The following is an 18266-nucleotide window of genomic DNA, read 5'->3' as shown; positions in this document are numbered from 1 at the left end:
GTTTATTCTTATGATTATTGGTAATTATAATGCTATTTCTGAAGCCACCCTTTCTAAAATTAATGTAAGTAGTTCATTTAAATTCAATCTAAAAATAGGCATTACTATTATAATATAGAAGAGTGTTGTTGAAAATTTCATAAAATAGAGATGAATTAAAGAGTCTGTAAGCCATGACTCATAGTCACCACTTATTTGGGCTATTTGCTTATCTCACAAAAGAAGATAACCCCGTTTTACAATGCCTGGGATTTTTCTGAACTGAAAATTTCTCCATGCCAGCCCTAGCCTCTCAATTCCATCACAATAAAAATAATGAAGAGAAGGGAAAACCACAGCCCTGAAAGTTCTCATTCAGTTCTCATTACCTAATACTGAGGAGTTTTGTTGGAGTCTTTGGAGCAGGAATGCTTAATTTCAGTTGTCCAGCTTTCATAGTAACATGCGCTTCAATTCCAGACTCATGGAATATATTAGAATTAATCTCCACACCACTTCTAGCAAATTCAGGCATGCTTATTCCCAGATGTGTTACAAAGTCAATTGCCACTGAAGGTTTAGCATGGAGTTCTGCTTGCATCTATTTAATAAAAACAAAATGTTGTATTTATTTGCCCAATACATCACTGGTTTTCTAAAACAAATTAATAGTGTTGATAATCTAGAAGTAAGCTTCCTATAATTGATTTTTGCTATTAAAAAAATTTGATCCCCAAGTCACACAGACAGAGGGATCCTATAAGTGGCAACTGTAAAGTGACAAATAGAGCAAAACTATAGCACTAAGGAACCTTACCTACTTTAATGTAAAAAGTACTCATGCTTCAGAAGGATTTTGTACATGGGACTACTTGCATGTACTTTAAATCTGAAGACAAGAGCCAGTTTTCCATTGTAAAAACAAAAATAGCAATTTTCAAAAACAATGAGCAAGCTGTCTGAAAAAAAAAAAAAGGATCCAAGATTTTAAATTCTCTTAACAGAAAACAGCTTAATTTCAAGATTTTGGTTTGGCCATTACAGAAAGAATGCACAGAATGAAAAATGCTGGAAAAGATTCCAAAGGTAACTAAAAGGCAATTAGTACTAAACTTGAGGACTTTTTTTTCATTTGTATCATCATGTATTAAAAGTTTAGGTGAACTGAAACTATTGATAAATTTATATAAAATACTTAATAAATTAGAGCAAAATAATTACTAAAACTGTAAAAAAAAAAGATATTTTTGTTTGGGGTTTTTTTTTGTTTGTTTGTTTTGTTTTTTCTCTTTTATCCAGAGAAATACTTTTGCGTAACATGATAATTTTAAAATGTTTCCTTTCTGATCAAAAAATGTTCCATTTAACTCAGTTTTCACTATTTCTTTTAACTGAAACTAAAAGTTTCACTTTGAATTGGTCACATCAGAATTTTTTATAAACTGTTTGGTTTGAACAGAAATTTGTAATATTCTCATTTGAGAGAGGGAGAAATAAACACAGATTAAGAAGATTCTTTTTGAAAGGGTGATTAAAATACTTTAATATATTTTATTATGTCTTATACTTAATTTATTATATGCACTACTTCTTACTTCAATGTAAATGTCATCCAAAAATTAACTTAAGACCTCTAATAAGTAAGATTTTTTTTTTTCATTTCAATAGTATTTTATAGTCTTTAAAACTCTTCTGGTGTTACACATTTATCATGGAATGAGACTGTAGATTATTAGGAGACAAAATATAGACAGCTGTCAAGACTTACACTTTTTTGATGAAGCTTCATGGCTACTTTGGCCCCAGGTGTCACTATTCCAGACAAGGCAAACTTCAGTTGCAAGCCTGCTCCAGTTGGGAGCTCAAACTCATTGTCCATGAACATGTAGTGGATGAATAAATCCCTGTCAACACCTTTTGAAATGGCTTGTGCAATCTGTGAAGCAAACAAGGAAATAAACACTAACATATCTATACTTTGGAATATGTACATCTCATATTTTAAAAATTGATCATTTACATGACTGTAACTGCATAATCCAAAAATTAGTTACATAGATAGTACAGAATCTTAATTCCTACAGATTACTTGCTTCAAAAGAATGCACTAGAGACTGTCCATCAAAATCTCAGCTTTAAATGAATACTGGATTTTATTATCTGCCTTCATACACACAGATCATCTACGCTGACATACACACACAAAGGTGAATTGGTTTAGATAACATTTAACATTCTGGCTTCCCCAAAGTCAATGGCAAAGCGGGTTTTTTTTGAGCTTCAATGAAAGAAGGCTTTCACCAAATATTCCTGTACTTCAACCGTACCACAACTTCTTTTCTTAACATGATGAATGGTTGCTTAATATCTATATATGCATTTTCATAATTAGATATTTAGTAGTATAGCATAATTGCCAGCAAAAGATTTAGGGCATTGTTCCAGTAGGTAATTCAGTCATACAATAAGACCTGAACTTTCCCTTTTCCTTTCCTTTCACCAGTCTTCTAGGACTCCACTTGGATATTGAGGAGTCTTCACGGGTTTCTCAGAGTCCTTCACACTAAACCTGGATATTTTAAATAATTTTATTTTCATGTTGGCATCAAATAGCCATTCTTTACATCACAAACACAGCCTAAATTTTAAAAAAAATCTTGTTGAAAACCCCCAAATTAATAATACTTATTAGTGCATCAGAAACATACCATTTCGGGAATAGTCTGAAGAGTTTTAACACTCCTTAAAATCATGGTTCCCAGCAATTTGAAATCATTGAGTTTCATGTACCCGAGTTCTTCTCCCAGGATTCTCAGATATGCTCTACCTTCAGGAGCTTCTTTGCTGCCCAATTCTTTTAGCAGTTTTTCAAGGTTAAGTATGATTCCTTTCATGACATCCTGAAAATTCAATTAGAAGGAAGTAAAGCAGATTTATGAGAAATCTGTAAGACCATGTATCTAGAACAGTCATTTAGTGAAAGTGAACTAATCTGCACATGCACTTCTCACAGATTTGCCTTCAAAGGCCTCTCTCTCATACAATTATGCAAAAAATATTATTAAATAGCATTAAGTATTTCTGGTTTAGCTTATCAGAAGAGGAAAAGACTCATATACAATAAATAGGGAAGTGTTATAATTATTGTGTAAAGACAGGAATGCCATGCTGCACAGAGAATGTTTTCAAGCTTACTTGATCCTGCTTGCCATCCTGAGAGTAACCAAAATAGTCAAAAAGCATCTTGGAAACTGGCTCTGGAATTCTGCCATCAACCCAGTACAAGGCCTTGCTTGCAGTGTCTGGGAAAAATCCCTTCTCTCCAAACAAAGCTTCCAGTGTTGGTTCAAACCCCTTTCCATCCAGTCCAAGCTGTAACAAATAGGATAATGCAATAACTGAGACAGATTCTCTACTTCTTCAGAGCTTTACAACAAAGAGACTTTCTGGGCAACAAACAATATATTTCAAGGCTATCCTGCAAGTCTACAATTTCTAAGGGAAGATATTGAATACTAAGTATTACAATTAATTTTATGTCTCTGGTGAGGTCCAACAAAAAACCTACACATAAGCTGGATCTACTATGAGTATGTCAGTGTGCAGTAGTGATTCATTAGCATGAAGGCAATTTGTTACAGATGGGTTCATTTTACCCTAGCTGAGGCCTTTAGTAACTCCAACAAGGTCATCCATCCAGTCAGTGCCAAGTGACATCACATTATGGCTGGCTTGCTCTAAAACCCATTGAGATTAAATGAAAGTCCCCTTGTAAGCATGGTGATATTTAGATTTCTCCCAAAGCTTGTAAAAACAAGACATTATTTAGAGAAAGTTGTAAGAAAACAGAAATGAGAAAGAAAACAGCTGAATACTAGCAAAAGTTTTTAATAATTGTACCTCAAAGACATCGCTTGAGCCAAATCCATACACATTCAGGGTGGCTTTTAGCATAGTCTCTTTAGGAACATAGCTGTTTGGATCAAATACAACGTTTCCCTCTACTTTGGCAGAGATGGGATCAATGCCAGGTACAGAAACTCTTTTGGAAATCTGGTAATTCTGTGAGAATTTTCTGAAATCTTTGACTGTTGGAACCTGGTTTCCTTTCAGAGCTTCTTCAACTCGGCTTTTTAGACTAGGAAAGAGGACAGCAATGCAAATATGGTTAGTATAAATTCCAAAAAGTCATCTAGTCTTAGTTGAGGGATTTCTTGTGTCACTTGCAGACATTCATACAACTGAAGTGATTGCAAATGGCTAGCGCTGTGCTCTGCACAGTAAAAATAAGACTGTAAGCTGGCACTGCTCTAACAGCCACAGATTTACTCACCTGATACGCTTGTTCAAACAAAGGAAACAAAAAAACCCCCAAACAATCAGAAAAAAAAGAGAAAAAAGGCATTGCTAAATAACCAGTGCTGCAATTATGGTCAGAACTTTGGTCTCCCTAGAAGACTAGCACATAACCAGTATCTAAATTTTACTTACTCTTCAATGCCTAATTCTTCAGAGTCTAGGATGTTGGCAACATGTGAGGCAATGAAGCTTTTCACTTGCTCATTCTTCTCCTTTGTGAGGACTCTCAAAATCTTGGCAAGATCATTTGGGGAAGGATTTTTCATCAGTATGAGATAAGCTGCTAGACGTTTGTCTGTAGGTGCATCACCTTCTTGGAATGCTTTCAGAAGTGCTGAACAGTCCTATATAAGAAAGGTTTGCACTGATGAGCTGGCTAGCAGATGATGTTGCTAAACCCTTTTGGGAATATATAGGGTGAAATAATTTCCAGGATGTAACGTGTTCAAGACTGCATAACTATTTCTATGCCTTAGTTTAACAACTAATCAAAAATGTTTCATTGAAACTATTTTGATAAAATTTCTTTTGATAGAAAATGTCATAAAAAGGATGGGTTCATTAAAGCTAGTTTTCTTATCCTACATTTGGCATATTACTTTTCTGTTTAGAATACTCATTTTTGAGAATCAGAAGACTTCTGGTCAGCAGACAAATTGTCAAATTTTGGAAAAAAGATAATTCAGTTTGACAAGGTGATAAAAATTTTCTGTTGCAGAAAATTAAAAACATAGTTTGAATTAAAAAAAATCTTTAAATTAAACTGAATCTGAGGATGTGAACTCCAGGTGTTTCCATGTTCCCAGTATCATTAAGCCTTGTCAGGAAACATGAGCATATCTTCTTGATATTGAAGCTATATTAATATAGTAAGCTGGCACCCATTCTGTAGCAGGTGCTTTAATGTCAATGTAACGTAATAATAACCTAGATAACAAATCTCACCCATACTATTAATAACAATGACAATAAAAATTAAATGGAGTGCTTTGTTAGTTAAAACCACTTTTAAATAAGTAGAACTCCATTTAAGACATTAACAGGAACAGATCCAGACTTCACATTTAAACTGAGACTACCTATACAAAGCAACTTCATCTCAAAGAAGCAACACCCACTGAGTCAGAACTCTGCAGAACTTCTCAGATATATGTATGGAAACAAACTAAAGGAGTTCTAAAAAAGCAGCAGACAGCTAAAAAGGGAGATAACAAAACTATTGAATAATGGGAATGGTTTTGCATATTCAATAACTTCTCTGAACAAAGTGAACTAAAACCAGTTTGTGATGGTTCTTGTGACCCAATTTACCTCTTCAGTAACAGTCATTTTCCTGAATGCCTGGATGGCTGCTTTCTGAACCAAAAGTGATGCAGCTTCATTTCTCATACATGTCTTAAGAACAGACTTTAGGTTGGGTTTAGCTTTCTCCATGACTGTGCCCATGTTTCCAATAGCCTGTCAGTAATGAAAACACAGAAAGATGATAAACATAATTTTTCCACTAAGACAGTAATATTTGAGCTACGATTTAAACTAGTAGCTGCATAAGGAAAAAAGGAAATAAAAATACCCGAAGCGTTAGGTACGTAAGTTCGTCTTCCCCAGAACAATCAGCGCCAAGCAATGAAACCATGAAGTCTGCAACATTTGTTATTTCCTCTGTCACAGTCTTCTTCTCATTGTAGAACCTGAAGAAATAGACAAACACATTAGGAAAAAAAGAAGAAAATGAGGAATGTCTATTTTTAATCCCAAACAATAATAAATAACAAAAAGAGATTAACAACAAATCCTCAAAAAGTGACTAGTTTTAGGGTTTACTCTCAGCATTTTAATGTTTTCTTGAGGATATTTTGTCCCATTACACGCTATCATTACTTACTTAGTAACAGAATGACTCAAGCCAAAAAAAGAAGCTCTACTTGGCTGATACTGGGCCATATTAAGAATTTCCTGTATTCTTTTTGGAGTTGGAGAAGGCAATAGTCCCAGTGTATATGTGACCAAGTCTACCACAAGTGGGTTCACATTTCCAGTTCGTAGTATTTGAAGGACTGCACCATTGCACTCTGGAGTCCCACACTGAGTCAGGGCCTGAACTGTGATGGAACTGAAAGGAAAAGAGATTACTTAAGTTATACTAATAACATGATTAGCTGTGAACAACAAGAAAGTATTAGTAATACTATAATTACACAGACATATCTTTTTTTCTTCACCAGAGGCTTTCCCACAACTCTTAAGTATTATAATATGTTGAACTAGACCGAGGCTCTAGTCTCTGTACAGACTGAGGTCATTAAGTATGTGTAAAATGATGCCAGCTAGGACAGAAGAGTATGGGTAGGAAGTAAAGGGCATGGTCAGACCAAAGAATTGTGCTCTTCCATGTCTCCAGAAATCTTGTTTTAAAAACTGCATTCTTTGCTATAAGTCATACTTGGGAGTTTGAACTTACATTCACTGTCCTTGAGCAAAACTCAAGGTATTTGGCTATAATAACATATCCACAGGATTGCATCTGGCATACATGCATGGGATGGTGGTGAGGAAAAAACCCCTGCACTGGGCTGCATTATATTCTAATTTATAGTTTGGTTTCTCCAATAAGTTTGGAAGGTTTTGTGGGTTCTTCATAGAAGGCTAGAACTTTCAGATCTATTTGAATTCTGATACTGTTCTCATATATTTAATATTCAAGTTTCAATTAACAACCGAGAGTTTCTGATGGAAAAACGTGAAATCCACAGGTTTTGCTCTCAATTCCTCATTTCTTTTTCTAGATAATTCTGATGATACTAATCTTCCTGAAAGACACTCTTTACATCTAATTAACCTCTAACTGAAAACCACTAGCAGCAAAACTTTAGAATGTGGCATTGAGATATGTTGTGCTTGTGCAATGAACTGTTGTAACATACCTTGAGGTTTCCATCATCTTCGGCACAAGAGAGCTAAGAGTGGTGTCATGTAAATTTCTAAGCCCAGAAACAAATTTGTAAAAGAGTCTTGCTCTCTGCTGGTTCTGCTGGGAGGCTGTAAGTTTCTGTAGCTCTTGAAGGATTTTCAGAGCAGCATCCCCCTCCTTGGGAAATTTGGCATCTGTACTTTCTAGGGCAAGTCCCTTCTCTTCCAGTTCATCTGGCAATTAAAAAAATCACATTCCTTATGTCTTTATTAAGGAGCTATGTTCATTTTTATCTTCCGTTATACATTTAGTATGAAGTTTGTGGATTATATTAGATGACAATTGTTGAAGTTTAACAGCTGAACATTTACTAAAAATAATGGTGTAGAATTTAAATATAATTCCCCCCCCAAGCTAAATTACACTTATTCACATAAATTCTTTAAAATTTTCATTAAGATGATTCCTTAACACCTTTTAAATTAGCATAGTTTGATTTTTTAACTTTTAATGAGCATATCTTAGAAGAGTTACTTATAGAATTACCAACTGCATATCAGAAAAAAATGCTTTGGAACCAAATATATGGTAATGATGGACTGTTTAGATTTGGTAGCTGAAGCTAAAAGTTTCATAAGAAATTATGGTTAGCTAAAAAGGGTTCATCAAAGTAATGTCCAATAAGATTAATATTACTTTCCAAGCAATTTTTAAATTTTTAATTATAAATAATATTTTAAAAGTTAAAATGAAGATACTAAGATTATACAAAATTGCAGTGGTTTTAAATGTTTCTGTTTTTTTCCATTTTATGCCTCAATCTTTTTTCCTGGCTAAATTTATCAAAATATCACTAAAAATGATGAATTGTTTTGGCTCCCTCAACTGCATCTTTATTTAATTTAGTGTTGTTTTTTGGGTTTGTTTGTTTTTTTTTTAATATCCCTGTATTTAATCTGTAATTTGTGTTCATATTGTTGAGAATTGCAGCTATACCTCCATCAAAATTTCTGTTATTGATCTTTGGGGTATCTTCAAGCTTCAGTGTCTGGTTGACCTCCGTCATCACACCATAGCGATTTCTAGCAAATACAGAAAAATTCAGTGCTTTAGTTGAGTCTAAGTACCACTGAGGGGTCTCCTGCCTTTTTGAGAACAAAATGCATATTTGGGGATGCAGTCATGGCAAAATGTGATATATCACCATTTAAAATGTATATTTATAAAAAAAGTGTAATGACAAATAGTGAACAACCCACTTGTATGAGGAAGGCAGAAACAGGTGTTTTTCACTGCAGACAGCATCTCTTATATGCCTTTTCTTTGCATCAATATTGTAATGACAGAACTGTGTGCTCCTTAGAAGGGTGGATAATGGGATGTTCTGTAAAATAAATAGTTTGGTAGTCATTTTACTGACTAGTATGGAAAACAAATACAGTTTTGAGGCTGCATAGTTTTACTGTACTATTAAGTAACAGCATATTAGAAACAAGGTGCATAACTGTAATCATTCTCACACAAAGACAAAATTGTGCCAGTAACAATCTTTAGTCTTGAGTCTCTTCACAGGCAAAAATCCCACTGAAATTCTCCCTCAGACTTAGCAGTTACTTCATAATTGATCCCCTGCTGCCTACAACAAAGGACTCCTTCATAGAAACCAGTTTGTAATTTTTAGAGTAGTTCAAGTCCCTTGTAAGAGCTGATGCTCCTTTTAATTTCACTCTTATCATACAAATTTTACATATTTCTACAAGCTGTAGAAATGGCAGAAAATATACAATGTGATTTTAGCATGATATGTGTTCCTAATAATTGAGGGAAAACACCCAAAAGCACAGATGTCATAAAACCAGGAAAAAGTCTGCTGATATTCAAGCAAGCAACTGCATTTGATCATCATGGATTAAGAGGTAGCCTGAACAGCATGTAAAACCATCTACTTGGGAGCATTTAAAGCCCTCTCCTACTGCACATAATATACATATCACAGTTTTGGTGAACACCATGTTTTCTATGAAACTGGAATGGTGAAAATTTTGACCCAGAAAACTAAAAATTTGGACCTGATAGGCTATCATCAATAGTACTAAGTCCATCTAAGAGAAGTTCTCTTTCAAAAAATAATGACAAGAACATGAAAGAAGGTAATTACACTCTCTGCATCTTTGTTTCACTATTGACCTCCAACAAAACCAGTCTGACCTAATGCAAGGGTGTAGAAAACCTATTTGAGCTTTTAGAAGATAAATACAACATTTAGTTGCTGTAGTAGCTGTTTATAATTTTAGGTGATGTAGTGAAGAATTTGATATAATTTTTAATAGCATACTTACTAGTCCCTTTACAATAGCAATAGGGCTGACATAATCTCTGATAGGACTGAAGTTGTCACAGGCTTTCAGGTCTCTGTTAATTGAAATATCTTCTGCAACATTTCCTTTTCTAGATTTGAATTCAACTTCACTGTCACACTTTCCGTATACAGTATCCTGGAAGTAGGAAAGAAATCAATGTTTTTTTTTTTATGCTGTCAGACATTTTCTTATCTAGCTGAAAGGTACCCTTTCTGATCTGAATTAAGAGGTCTTTTGAAAACGATATTCAGGAGTAATTCTACTAGGTAAGGTTTCTTCCATTTGTTAAGGAAATAAAGTAAATACTTGCAAAACACCTACCATTGAAACAGTTTGTACGTTTTCTGCTGTTTCTGTTGGCACAAGTAGAGCTGAGATGATCCCTCTCTTGAGATTCAGTACATTCAGAGGTTCATCTTTCTTTGGATACAGCTTGACTTTTGTTCCATCTTGAATGCTGAATTTTAGTTCATGCCTGCCCCCCAAAAAAAACATCATTAGTGTGAAATCACATTAAAGCCACCCAGTGAAGAACATGTTATCAATAAACTGCTGGGCAATAGCTAGCATGAATGAAGCAACATGTTTATCTTGGTCTGTCATTATTTACTATTCAGTGTTGTTACTATTAGAAAGTATTACTATTAAAGTAGCAAAATTCTAACCAAGGTCATTCTGATATCATCAGACTACGTCATCTAAGGACAAGCAAATACCAAAAGCAATGGCAGGAAGTTGGAATTGCACGAATTCAGAGAGGAGAAAAGTCAGTTTTTAGAATGAGTTTATTATTAACTACAGCAATAGGCTACAAAGTGATGGGAAGGATTCTCTACTAGTTGCAGTCTTTAAATTATACTTTGTTTTCTGAAAAACAGCTTAACATTGTCTCGAGTTGTTTTGAAGTCTATGGCTTCTGAAACAAGAAGGAGTAGATACTGAGGCATTGAAATAGCATGAGGGTGCATGAGTAAAACATGCACTGACAAGCACTAGAGACTAGCTGGGTGAAAGGAGTAGCAGCAGTAAGTTACAAAAGCAGATAAGTAAGGAAAAGATAAGTTGCATAGGTCATTAAAGATTTGGATAGGAAACCTGGACTTCAGTCTCAAATGCCTTTCTATTGCACAGTCTTTGTACTATGTCAGCAGAGGAAAATCATCTTAAAATGGCTGCACAAAGCCATTTAAGAATTCGTTTATAAGAAGAAACATTCCACTTGTAATAACCTTTTAGGAGACTACCTAACAGTTTCTTGATGTAGATGATATAGACGACAAAAATATTTCAGGTGAATATTCTGGGTAGGAAAAAACCTTCTCTATTAGCAATTGAGAACTGTACCAAGTTAGCTCTAGAAAATTTTGCTGTGGAATCAGCTTATAAATCTAACATTATCATGCAACATGTTCTATGCCTAGCTAAATATAGGGTGAACTGTAACACTGAAGCCTGTTCTGTATTAGGGCTACAAGTACTGTGATAATTGATAACAATTACCTGGACATGGCATTTGCAAAGTCCTCAGAGTTCTTTGACTTCTTCAGCATTGTCCTTCCTTCAGTGTCAACACCAAATGTCTCCCTCAGGGAGCAATGCATTGTCCTCAGGATGAAGTGGCACAGCTGTGGTACTTCCAGTTCAACCTGGAAACACAAATATGATGTATTTATCCTTTTTATCATTATAATTTTTCCAGGATCATCCACTGCAGTTTTGAAAATATGATATACCTTGGGTTTTCTGAGTGTCAGAATTACTCTGCTAGAAACTTCTGGGAAACATTCCAAAGTACTCTAAATAACTTAAGGTAACTTGAGGGAAATGATATAAAAGCAGGTCTTTGCTTGATTTGATGGTAGGGAGTACGCTATATACATGCTAAGCAATCAGCTTAGGTTCTGACAATTTATAGTACTAGAAGAACTGTATGAAAACTTGAGTCATTGCACTGATCACTGTCAGTGATCTGTCATGAACACTGTGTGCTAAACAAAAAAATATTTTTCTTAGTTATCAATTTCAGAAAAAAAAACCACTTGAACCCATGATGGGAAAGTTTGGGGTTAAATGGAGGCACACTAGGTAATTGTCCCTGGGTACAGGATCTTTTTTTGATCCTGTTGAAATTGAAACTGGGTACAGGATCTTTTACTCCTATAGCTCCAGCTCTGCCTTGACTGTTACCATCAACAAGCAATGGCACCAATAAGGTGTTTTAGTTCAACTTCTAGAATTGTTTGTGGATATTGGCAGACTCAGCCTGAGAGCTAAGGAAAACTGAAATACCAGGTCTTCCCCCTCTCTCATGTAAAAGTACAGCTAGATCAGGACTGAAATGCATTTGGCACAGTGGTATGAAGGATTTCTGTCACCCTCGGTGCCCTCTCTGGGACAAGGAAGGGCTTAGTCTTCAGGACTCTTAACATGTGCCTTTCAAAAGAATTTTCTTGTCTGGAAAAACATTGAAGAATGCTCCCCAGCTGCCAGCTTCCATGTTACTCTGTACAGATATATAACAGTCCAAATCAGTTTTATTTACTCCTTTTTCTCTACCTTGCAAGTGATCTTTGAACCACTTCGAGAGTCTGCTGTTCCCGTGATCCCACTTGATGTTTCTGCTTCATATGAATAAACATATTTTCTGAGGTGTTTAAATCTGGCTGCATCTTCTGAAATTGGGAAAACAAGAATGCTTTTATGATTTGTGTAGGATATGTATATGTAGATCCTTACAATACATGCTTAGTGTTGTGTAAGTAAAATGAATGCCACATACAAAGAAAGCATGAGGACCCTCCCACTATTTCCTTGTGCGGAACAGCTTTCAGACAAAGAAGTAATGTCAGAGAGATACATTCAAAAAGTAAGACAAAACTTGTGGGGAAAACATAATTTTTGGGGTTCACTTCTCTGTATGATGAGATCTGACAATATGACCCCATCTGGCCTTCAAACAATGCCCCATTAAAGTTACTGACAAATGCAGCAGAAAACTTCAGATATGGAACAGTTTTAAAAATCATAGAATTGTTTGGATTGGAAGAGACCTTATAGATTATCTAATTCCAAACACCCTGTCATGGACAAGGACACCTTCCACTATGCCAGGTTGTTCAAATGACCCCATTGCTTCTAAATTAAATCAACCAAATGGTAGTTTTCAAACTGGTAACAAAATTACTAATTTTAGCTTAGATTTTTCCATCATAATTCAAATGCAAGGAGATGCTTTATATAAATCATATGATTGAGACTGAAAGCAAATAGACACAGAAAGAGACAGAACACCAAATCTAGCATTCCTCAATACCATTTCACCCAAATCTACAGAGTATATTTCTGCTCCAGACTCTCCCGAAACATGATCTCCTCTAATTTACTTATTAGATAATAAAATTTTACTAATGGAGATAGACATCAGTTATATGAAAAGCATCCAGAGCAAGGCAAAAGCACTAAGTTATGAGTAAGAACAAAGCAGGAGGAAGTATTTGCAGAAGTGTTTCTTTTTTTGGCCAAAGGAAGCCTCAAAACCTAGTGACCTTCCTCAAAGGGATGGATTTCACCTGTTTTATCTGTTCCCATTGCTTTTAGAGGCAATTGACCTGTAATTCTAAAACTTAAAAGCAGTAATGAACTTAGTAATAGAGACATAAAGAAAAGAATTTTTTGTTTCAGTATTAAATATAGGGTTATAAGATCCTTTGGTGTCTGGAATGCATAATGTATGCCAAACAATGTTCTCAATTACAATTCATTCCCATTATAACTGCAGGATTTTTTTTTTAAACTGAACATTACGATGATCAGGTATTTTAAGTGACTGTGTTAGAGAAGTTTAGGTCTATCTGAACCTGAAGTTACTGATCCTTTTGTTTAGACTGAACAGCTCACTAGAATTACGACATTGTTGTGATGTTGAGTGAAAAGGAGCTTCCAAAATTGCTCCTTTGCAGTTACTTGTGACTGTTTGAAAATACTAGAGTCCTGATCTGGTTTTATAAAAAAAAAAGGTAAAGGTATCTTGGTGTAAACCCACATGCTCACCATCAAATCATTATGATTTTGCCTATCTGTATGTGCCATGAATGTATTTTGCTCTTCTTTTATAAACTATTTGTCATGTCAGAGGTTAATGGCAATGTTAACTTGACCTTTTCATGTGACAGAATTACATATTTAAAAGGAGAACAGAATAGCACTATAAATCTCATATTTCCTCCTTGGACTATCACTTTTATAAACTTTACATACTGTAATAATGTTTCAATTGAGATTACTTTCATGTAATTCCTAAACAGAATTAATACAATTAATACTATCATGCAGTAATCAGCATCAAAACATTTGCAAACTGAATTATCTATTTAACACTAAAATTAACTGCTATAAGATAATTCAGCATTATTCCTGTCACTTTTGGCTGTCCTGAACTATAATAATGTTTAACTGAACGTTCTCAAAAATTTTCACAACACCATTATCTACTATGTTAAAGTCAAAAGGCTGATTATTCCTTCATGTCCTTCTTTTAAACAGAAATGAATGGGAAAGGAATAGGGAAATTATTAGATTAGAATTGCAAATATAATGTAATTTATTGTATCAAAATACATAAGAAATTGGCAATGAAGCCCAGAAGTCTTCAAAGTTGGTTCAGGCAGCTGAAATAAACCCAGTTGCCTGGAGATGGCGCTACAGCAAAAAAATGGAAAAAAAGGCACCGAAGACAGAGAACAAAACAACTCCTGCAGTACTTTGACCCTATGGTGGAACATTATGTATCTAACCAAGCAGTCAAGGCTAGTCAGAGTTCATTACAAAGATAGGGCATAAAGTCAGCATTTCCTGAGTCTTGACTTGTTTAAAGAAACTGCTGGCCTTGCTGACAGAGTTGATGATTTATTCTACAGGTATTTAGCTACATATCCAAGTGCAATTCTGTGGGTTTAGCAGTCACTAGAAGGGGTAAATGGGAAGAGAAATTCAGCCCACGGTAGAGTTTAATGTACATAACCTCACTGCTAAAGTACATCTAATAAACAGGGATTTCTAGATTAAGGAATTTGCACCTGACAATTAAGAAATCATCAAAACAAAGGAAAGGAGTTTATTAATGGCAGTTTTTTAAAAGTTTAGAAACTCAATCACTTCTTAGGAAACTTTTGCGATTCTTTGAGCCAAGCTTTATGGCTAATTAAATACCTAAAGTAAGTGGCAATAAAGAATATTACCATCACTTCTATTTCAGAAGAAGAGATTGATGGAAAAGTCAGGCTTAGAAAGATGTATTCAGTTAATACAGCCAAATAAGATAACAAAAGCAGATTTAAAAAATTAGTTACTTGAACATCCTGGATTTCCACTTTCAGGTGTTTCTTCTTCTGTAAAGAATAAAAAAAACCGAGGAATTAAAAGCTGGAAAAGCAGTTTATAGCTATAAAACAAGGGCTATGGAAATATAACCAGAAATACTATATTTAAATTATCAGGCTTTTTAAATTCATACCAACTTTTGAACACTGATGTAAATAACAAAGCTAATATTAACAGTACAGAGTCAAATCCAGAGGGAATTACAGTAGTTGCCTTGATACTGTGAACTAAGACCTCAGAATAATGTCTTTAAGTCACTGAATTAAATAATTTTGATTTAAACTGAGAAGTATCAGCTTTTGGTTAACAAGTACTTTTAAAACACTATGTTATGTGAAATAGAAAGTTTATAAATTATGGACAAACAATGTAGAGGTAGACAAATGAAATGTGCCATATAACATGGTTTACTTTAAAATTTTAGCCTATTTGAGCACACAAAAGTACTGCATAATGAATACATGGCTGTATTTTGCTTCTTGTGCATTTAAAAATGTAAAACCTTGAAGATTAATACTACTATTCTTTTCTATTAAATCTTTTCTGAATATTTAGAGTTCATTCTTTGGAGGAGAAGAACACTTATTGGAAGCCTATTCAAATTAGGAAGAATCATTTGCTCCAATCTGGTTTAGATATGTCCCATATGACTCTATTTAAAATAAACTATATCATATATATAATATAGCAAATCTATAATTTGCTTCATTCATTTGATGCCATGTCATTCTTTAGGATATCATACATGAAAGCCAGGACTTATCACAATATTCTCTGCACACTTTCCAAGTTTTCATTCTGGTAAGATTGACCACACTATAGAAATAGGGTGTCTCATTAGCTACAGTAACAGCAATAGCAATATTTACACTACAATTACTATTACAATAGTAAGAGTAATAATACTGTTAATAACCACTAGAAAAAAGTGCATCCTTTAAAATTGTGTATCAACAGTTGTCAGTAGAATATTAGTTCAACAAAGGTGTATTTATGGTGAATTCAATTTATATATAAAAGCAGACCTGCATAATTGGCCTCAGTCTCAGGTTCCTCCTTAAGCTTCCTGAAGTCTTACGTAACACTACAGTGTCATATTCTAAAAAAGCCACTTTTTGGGAAGGAAGGATAGTTTACAATCCACAGCACCATATTGATCTAAGCTGTCTTTTCTGATTTTAGAGGAAAAATATCTTTTATTGGCTTACTTCTTTAACCACTACTACTACTGCTGACTATGTGCCTTTAACACAAAACTGTGGTTCAAATGTCAGTATTACCAGCCAAAGACATTTTGCTTTATTGCTCTCTATCTTCACATTTGCCACAAAACAGGTTAAAACCATCTGGGATAAATCTGTATGGTATCTCCAAACTTCAGTGTCTTCATGGGGGTTTAAAAGGACAGCAATTACAGAGAAATTACAGTGAATTCCTTTCAAGTTGCAAAATACATTAAATCTGGTAAAAAGATACCAGAAAACATTTGTGAATTTTTGATGTAATCCTCCTGATTGCCCATTCCTACAAAGGAAAGAGATGAGATCTTTGCCACACTTACACTAAATCGATAAGCTACTGTCCTGTGGATTTTTGCATTATTGTTGTTTTAATGGGTTCATAAATAAAGCAGCAAAAAAGCACTAACATTAAAATCAGTACTTACGTGTAAGAACACCACTGCTGAGGAGCAGCAAGAGCAGTAAGAGCTGCACAGGGCCCATGGTGAGCCCTGGACACTCTTGTTGCTTTTTATTTTCCCCTGTTTTTCCTTCCCTCCCCTCTTCACCTCTTCCCTACAGCCTCAGAGGGAGAATGAGCCTTCTGACTTGGACTTCCATTTATATAGTGTGCAGCAAGCAGCTAAGGCAAATGGTTTAGAAAGCTCAGAGCAAATTGCCAAAGGTCCAAAGGTGAGAATTCCAGATCCTCACTGCACTCCAGACAATGCTCTGCTTTGGTTGTTGGGAGCCCTTGAAGGCAGAAGACTGAGCATATGTTGTAGATAAGTCACTGTTCCAGTTCATTTATTTTTTTTTCTTTAACAGAGTCTTAAAAGCAAAGTCCTCCAGCTAACAATGCATTCAAGTAAATTTCCCACATCTACACAGGAACAATTACAACACATAAATTATAGCTAGAAGAAATGACCACTGTAGCATGCTTTCAGTAAAGATGCTGAGAGGCTTAAGGGTATGGGTACTTGAGAAAATTAGAGTATTAAGCAATTTTGACATCTCTCCTTTACAAGCAGAAGAATGAAAGTTCAAGGTTTTTTTTTCCACTGTTGCACTAAAATTTGTCATTTTCCATTCTAAAAAATAATTTTACATCTACTTGCAATATTCCAGTCATGCTCATGCTGAAAGTAAGCTCTGCATAATTCTCTTGTTTCCTTATTTTTAGATTCAATTTCTTTCTTTGCTAATAATAGCCAAAAAATGAAAATAGATAATAAAATTTATCTGAATGAAGAAGATAAACCTGATCAAAATACAAACAAAAGAACCTTTAATGAATATGCATATTGGTAAAAAAGACTGGGTTTATTCCTTTAGAAATTCAAGTTTGGTTTCTTTCTCTACTTGCATCTATGAAAGCTAACTGCAGTAAAAAAAAAGAAAAACAAAAACCCCCCAAAAAACCAAAAAACCACAAAACTACAGAATTAGTTAAGAATATTTTGTTCAGCAAATTTAATTTTCATGTATCTGATGAAATGGAAATGTTTTGACATGCCCGAATCAAAATATTTCCTCTTAGCCTGTTGACTCAAAAATCAAATTTTGGCTTAGCTAAGCAGTAATTTCTTTCCCCTTGACATGTTACCATGTTACCACTCATCCTGGTAGTTATCTTTAAAGTCTCTTATTTCTTCATATCCTCTCTCTCAGACTTGAGAGTTGGGTTATATTTCCCAGTATGCACTATGACCATGTAACTCCTAACATCAGTTCAATCAAATCATAGAATCATAGAATAGTTAGGGTTGGAAAGGACCTTAAAATCATCTAGTTCCAACCCCCCTGCCATGGCCAGGGACACCTCACACTAAACCATATCACACAAGGCTTTATCCAACCTGGCCTTGAACTCTGCCAGGGATGGAGCATTCACAACCTCCCTGGGCAACCCATTCCAGTGCCTCACCACCCTAACAGGAAAGAATTTCTTCCTTATATCCAGCCTAAACCTCTGCTGTTTAAGTTTTAACCTGTTACCCCTTGTGCTATCACTACAGTCCCTAATGAATAGTTCCTCACCAGCATCCCTGTAGG

At 34.8% G+C, this 18266-nt stretch overlaps 1 protein-coding gene across 1 annotated transcript in view; it reads right to left on the bottom strand.

Annotated features, from left to right (window-relative positions):
* Window positions 1-16769, bottom strand: part of APOB (apolipoprotein B) — a 38000-nt gene extending 21231 nt beyond the window's left edge. Inside the window, 18 exon segments of the mRNA XM_005146446.4 lie at window positions 369-580; window positions 1748-1915; window positions 2688-2879; window positions 3175-3351; window positions 3880-4117; window positions 4471-4682; window positions 5650-5796; window positions 5912-6029; window positions 6224-6451; window positions 7263-7482; window positions 8246-8331; window positions 8509-8633; window positions 9589-9744; window positions 9931-10084; window positions 11110-11255; window positions 12166-12281; window positions 14958-14996; window positions 16655-16769. Of these exon segments, the coding sequence (XP_005146503.3) occupies window positions 369-580; window positions 1748-1915; window positions 2688-2879; window positions 3175-3351; window positions 3880-4117; window positions 4471-4682; window positions 5650-5796; window positions 5912-6029; window positions 6224-6451; window positions 7263-7482; window positions 8246-8331; window positions 8509-8633; window positions 9589-9744; window positions 9931-10084; window positions 11110-11255; window positions 12166-12281; window positions 14958-14996; window positions 16655-16712 (2792 nt within the window). The 5' untranslated portion in view covers window positions 16713-16769.
* Between the last annotated feature and the right edge of the window lie 1497 nt (window positions 16770-18266).

Source organism: Melopsittacus undulatus, chromosome 3 (assembly GCF_012275295.1).
Source record: "Melopsittacus undulatus isolate bMelUnd1 chromosome 3, bMelUnd1.mat.Z, whole genome shotgun sequence".
NCBI lineage: Eukaryota > Metazoa > Chordata > Aves > Psittaciformes > Psittaculidae > Melopsittacus > Melopsittacus undulatus.
Note: the sequence above shows the minus strand (reverse complement) of the source record. Positions and strands in the feature narration are given on the sequence as shown.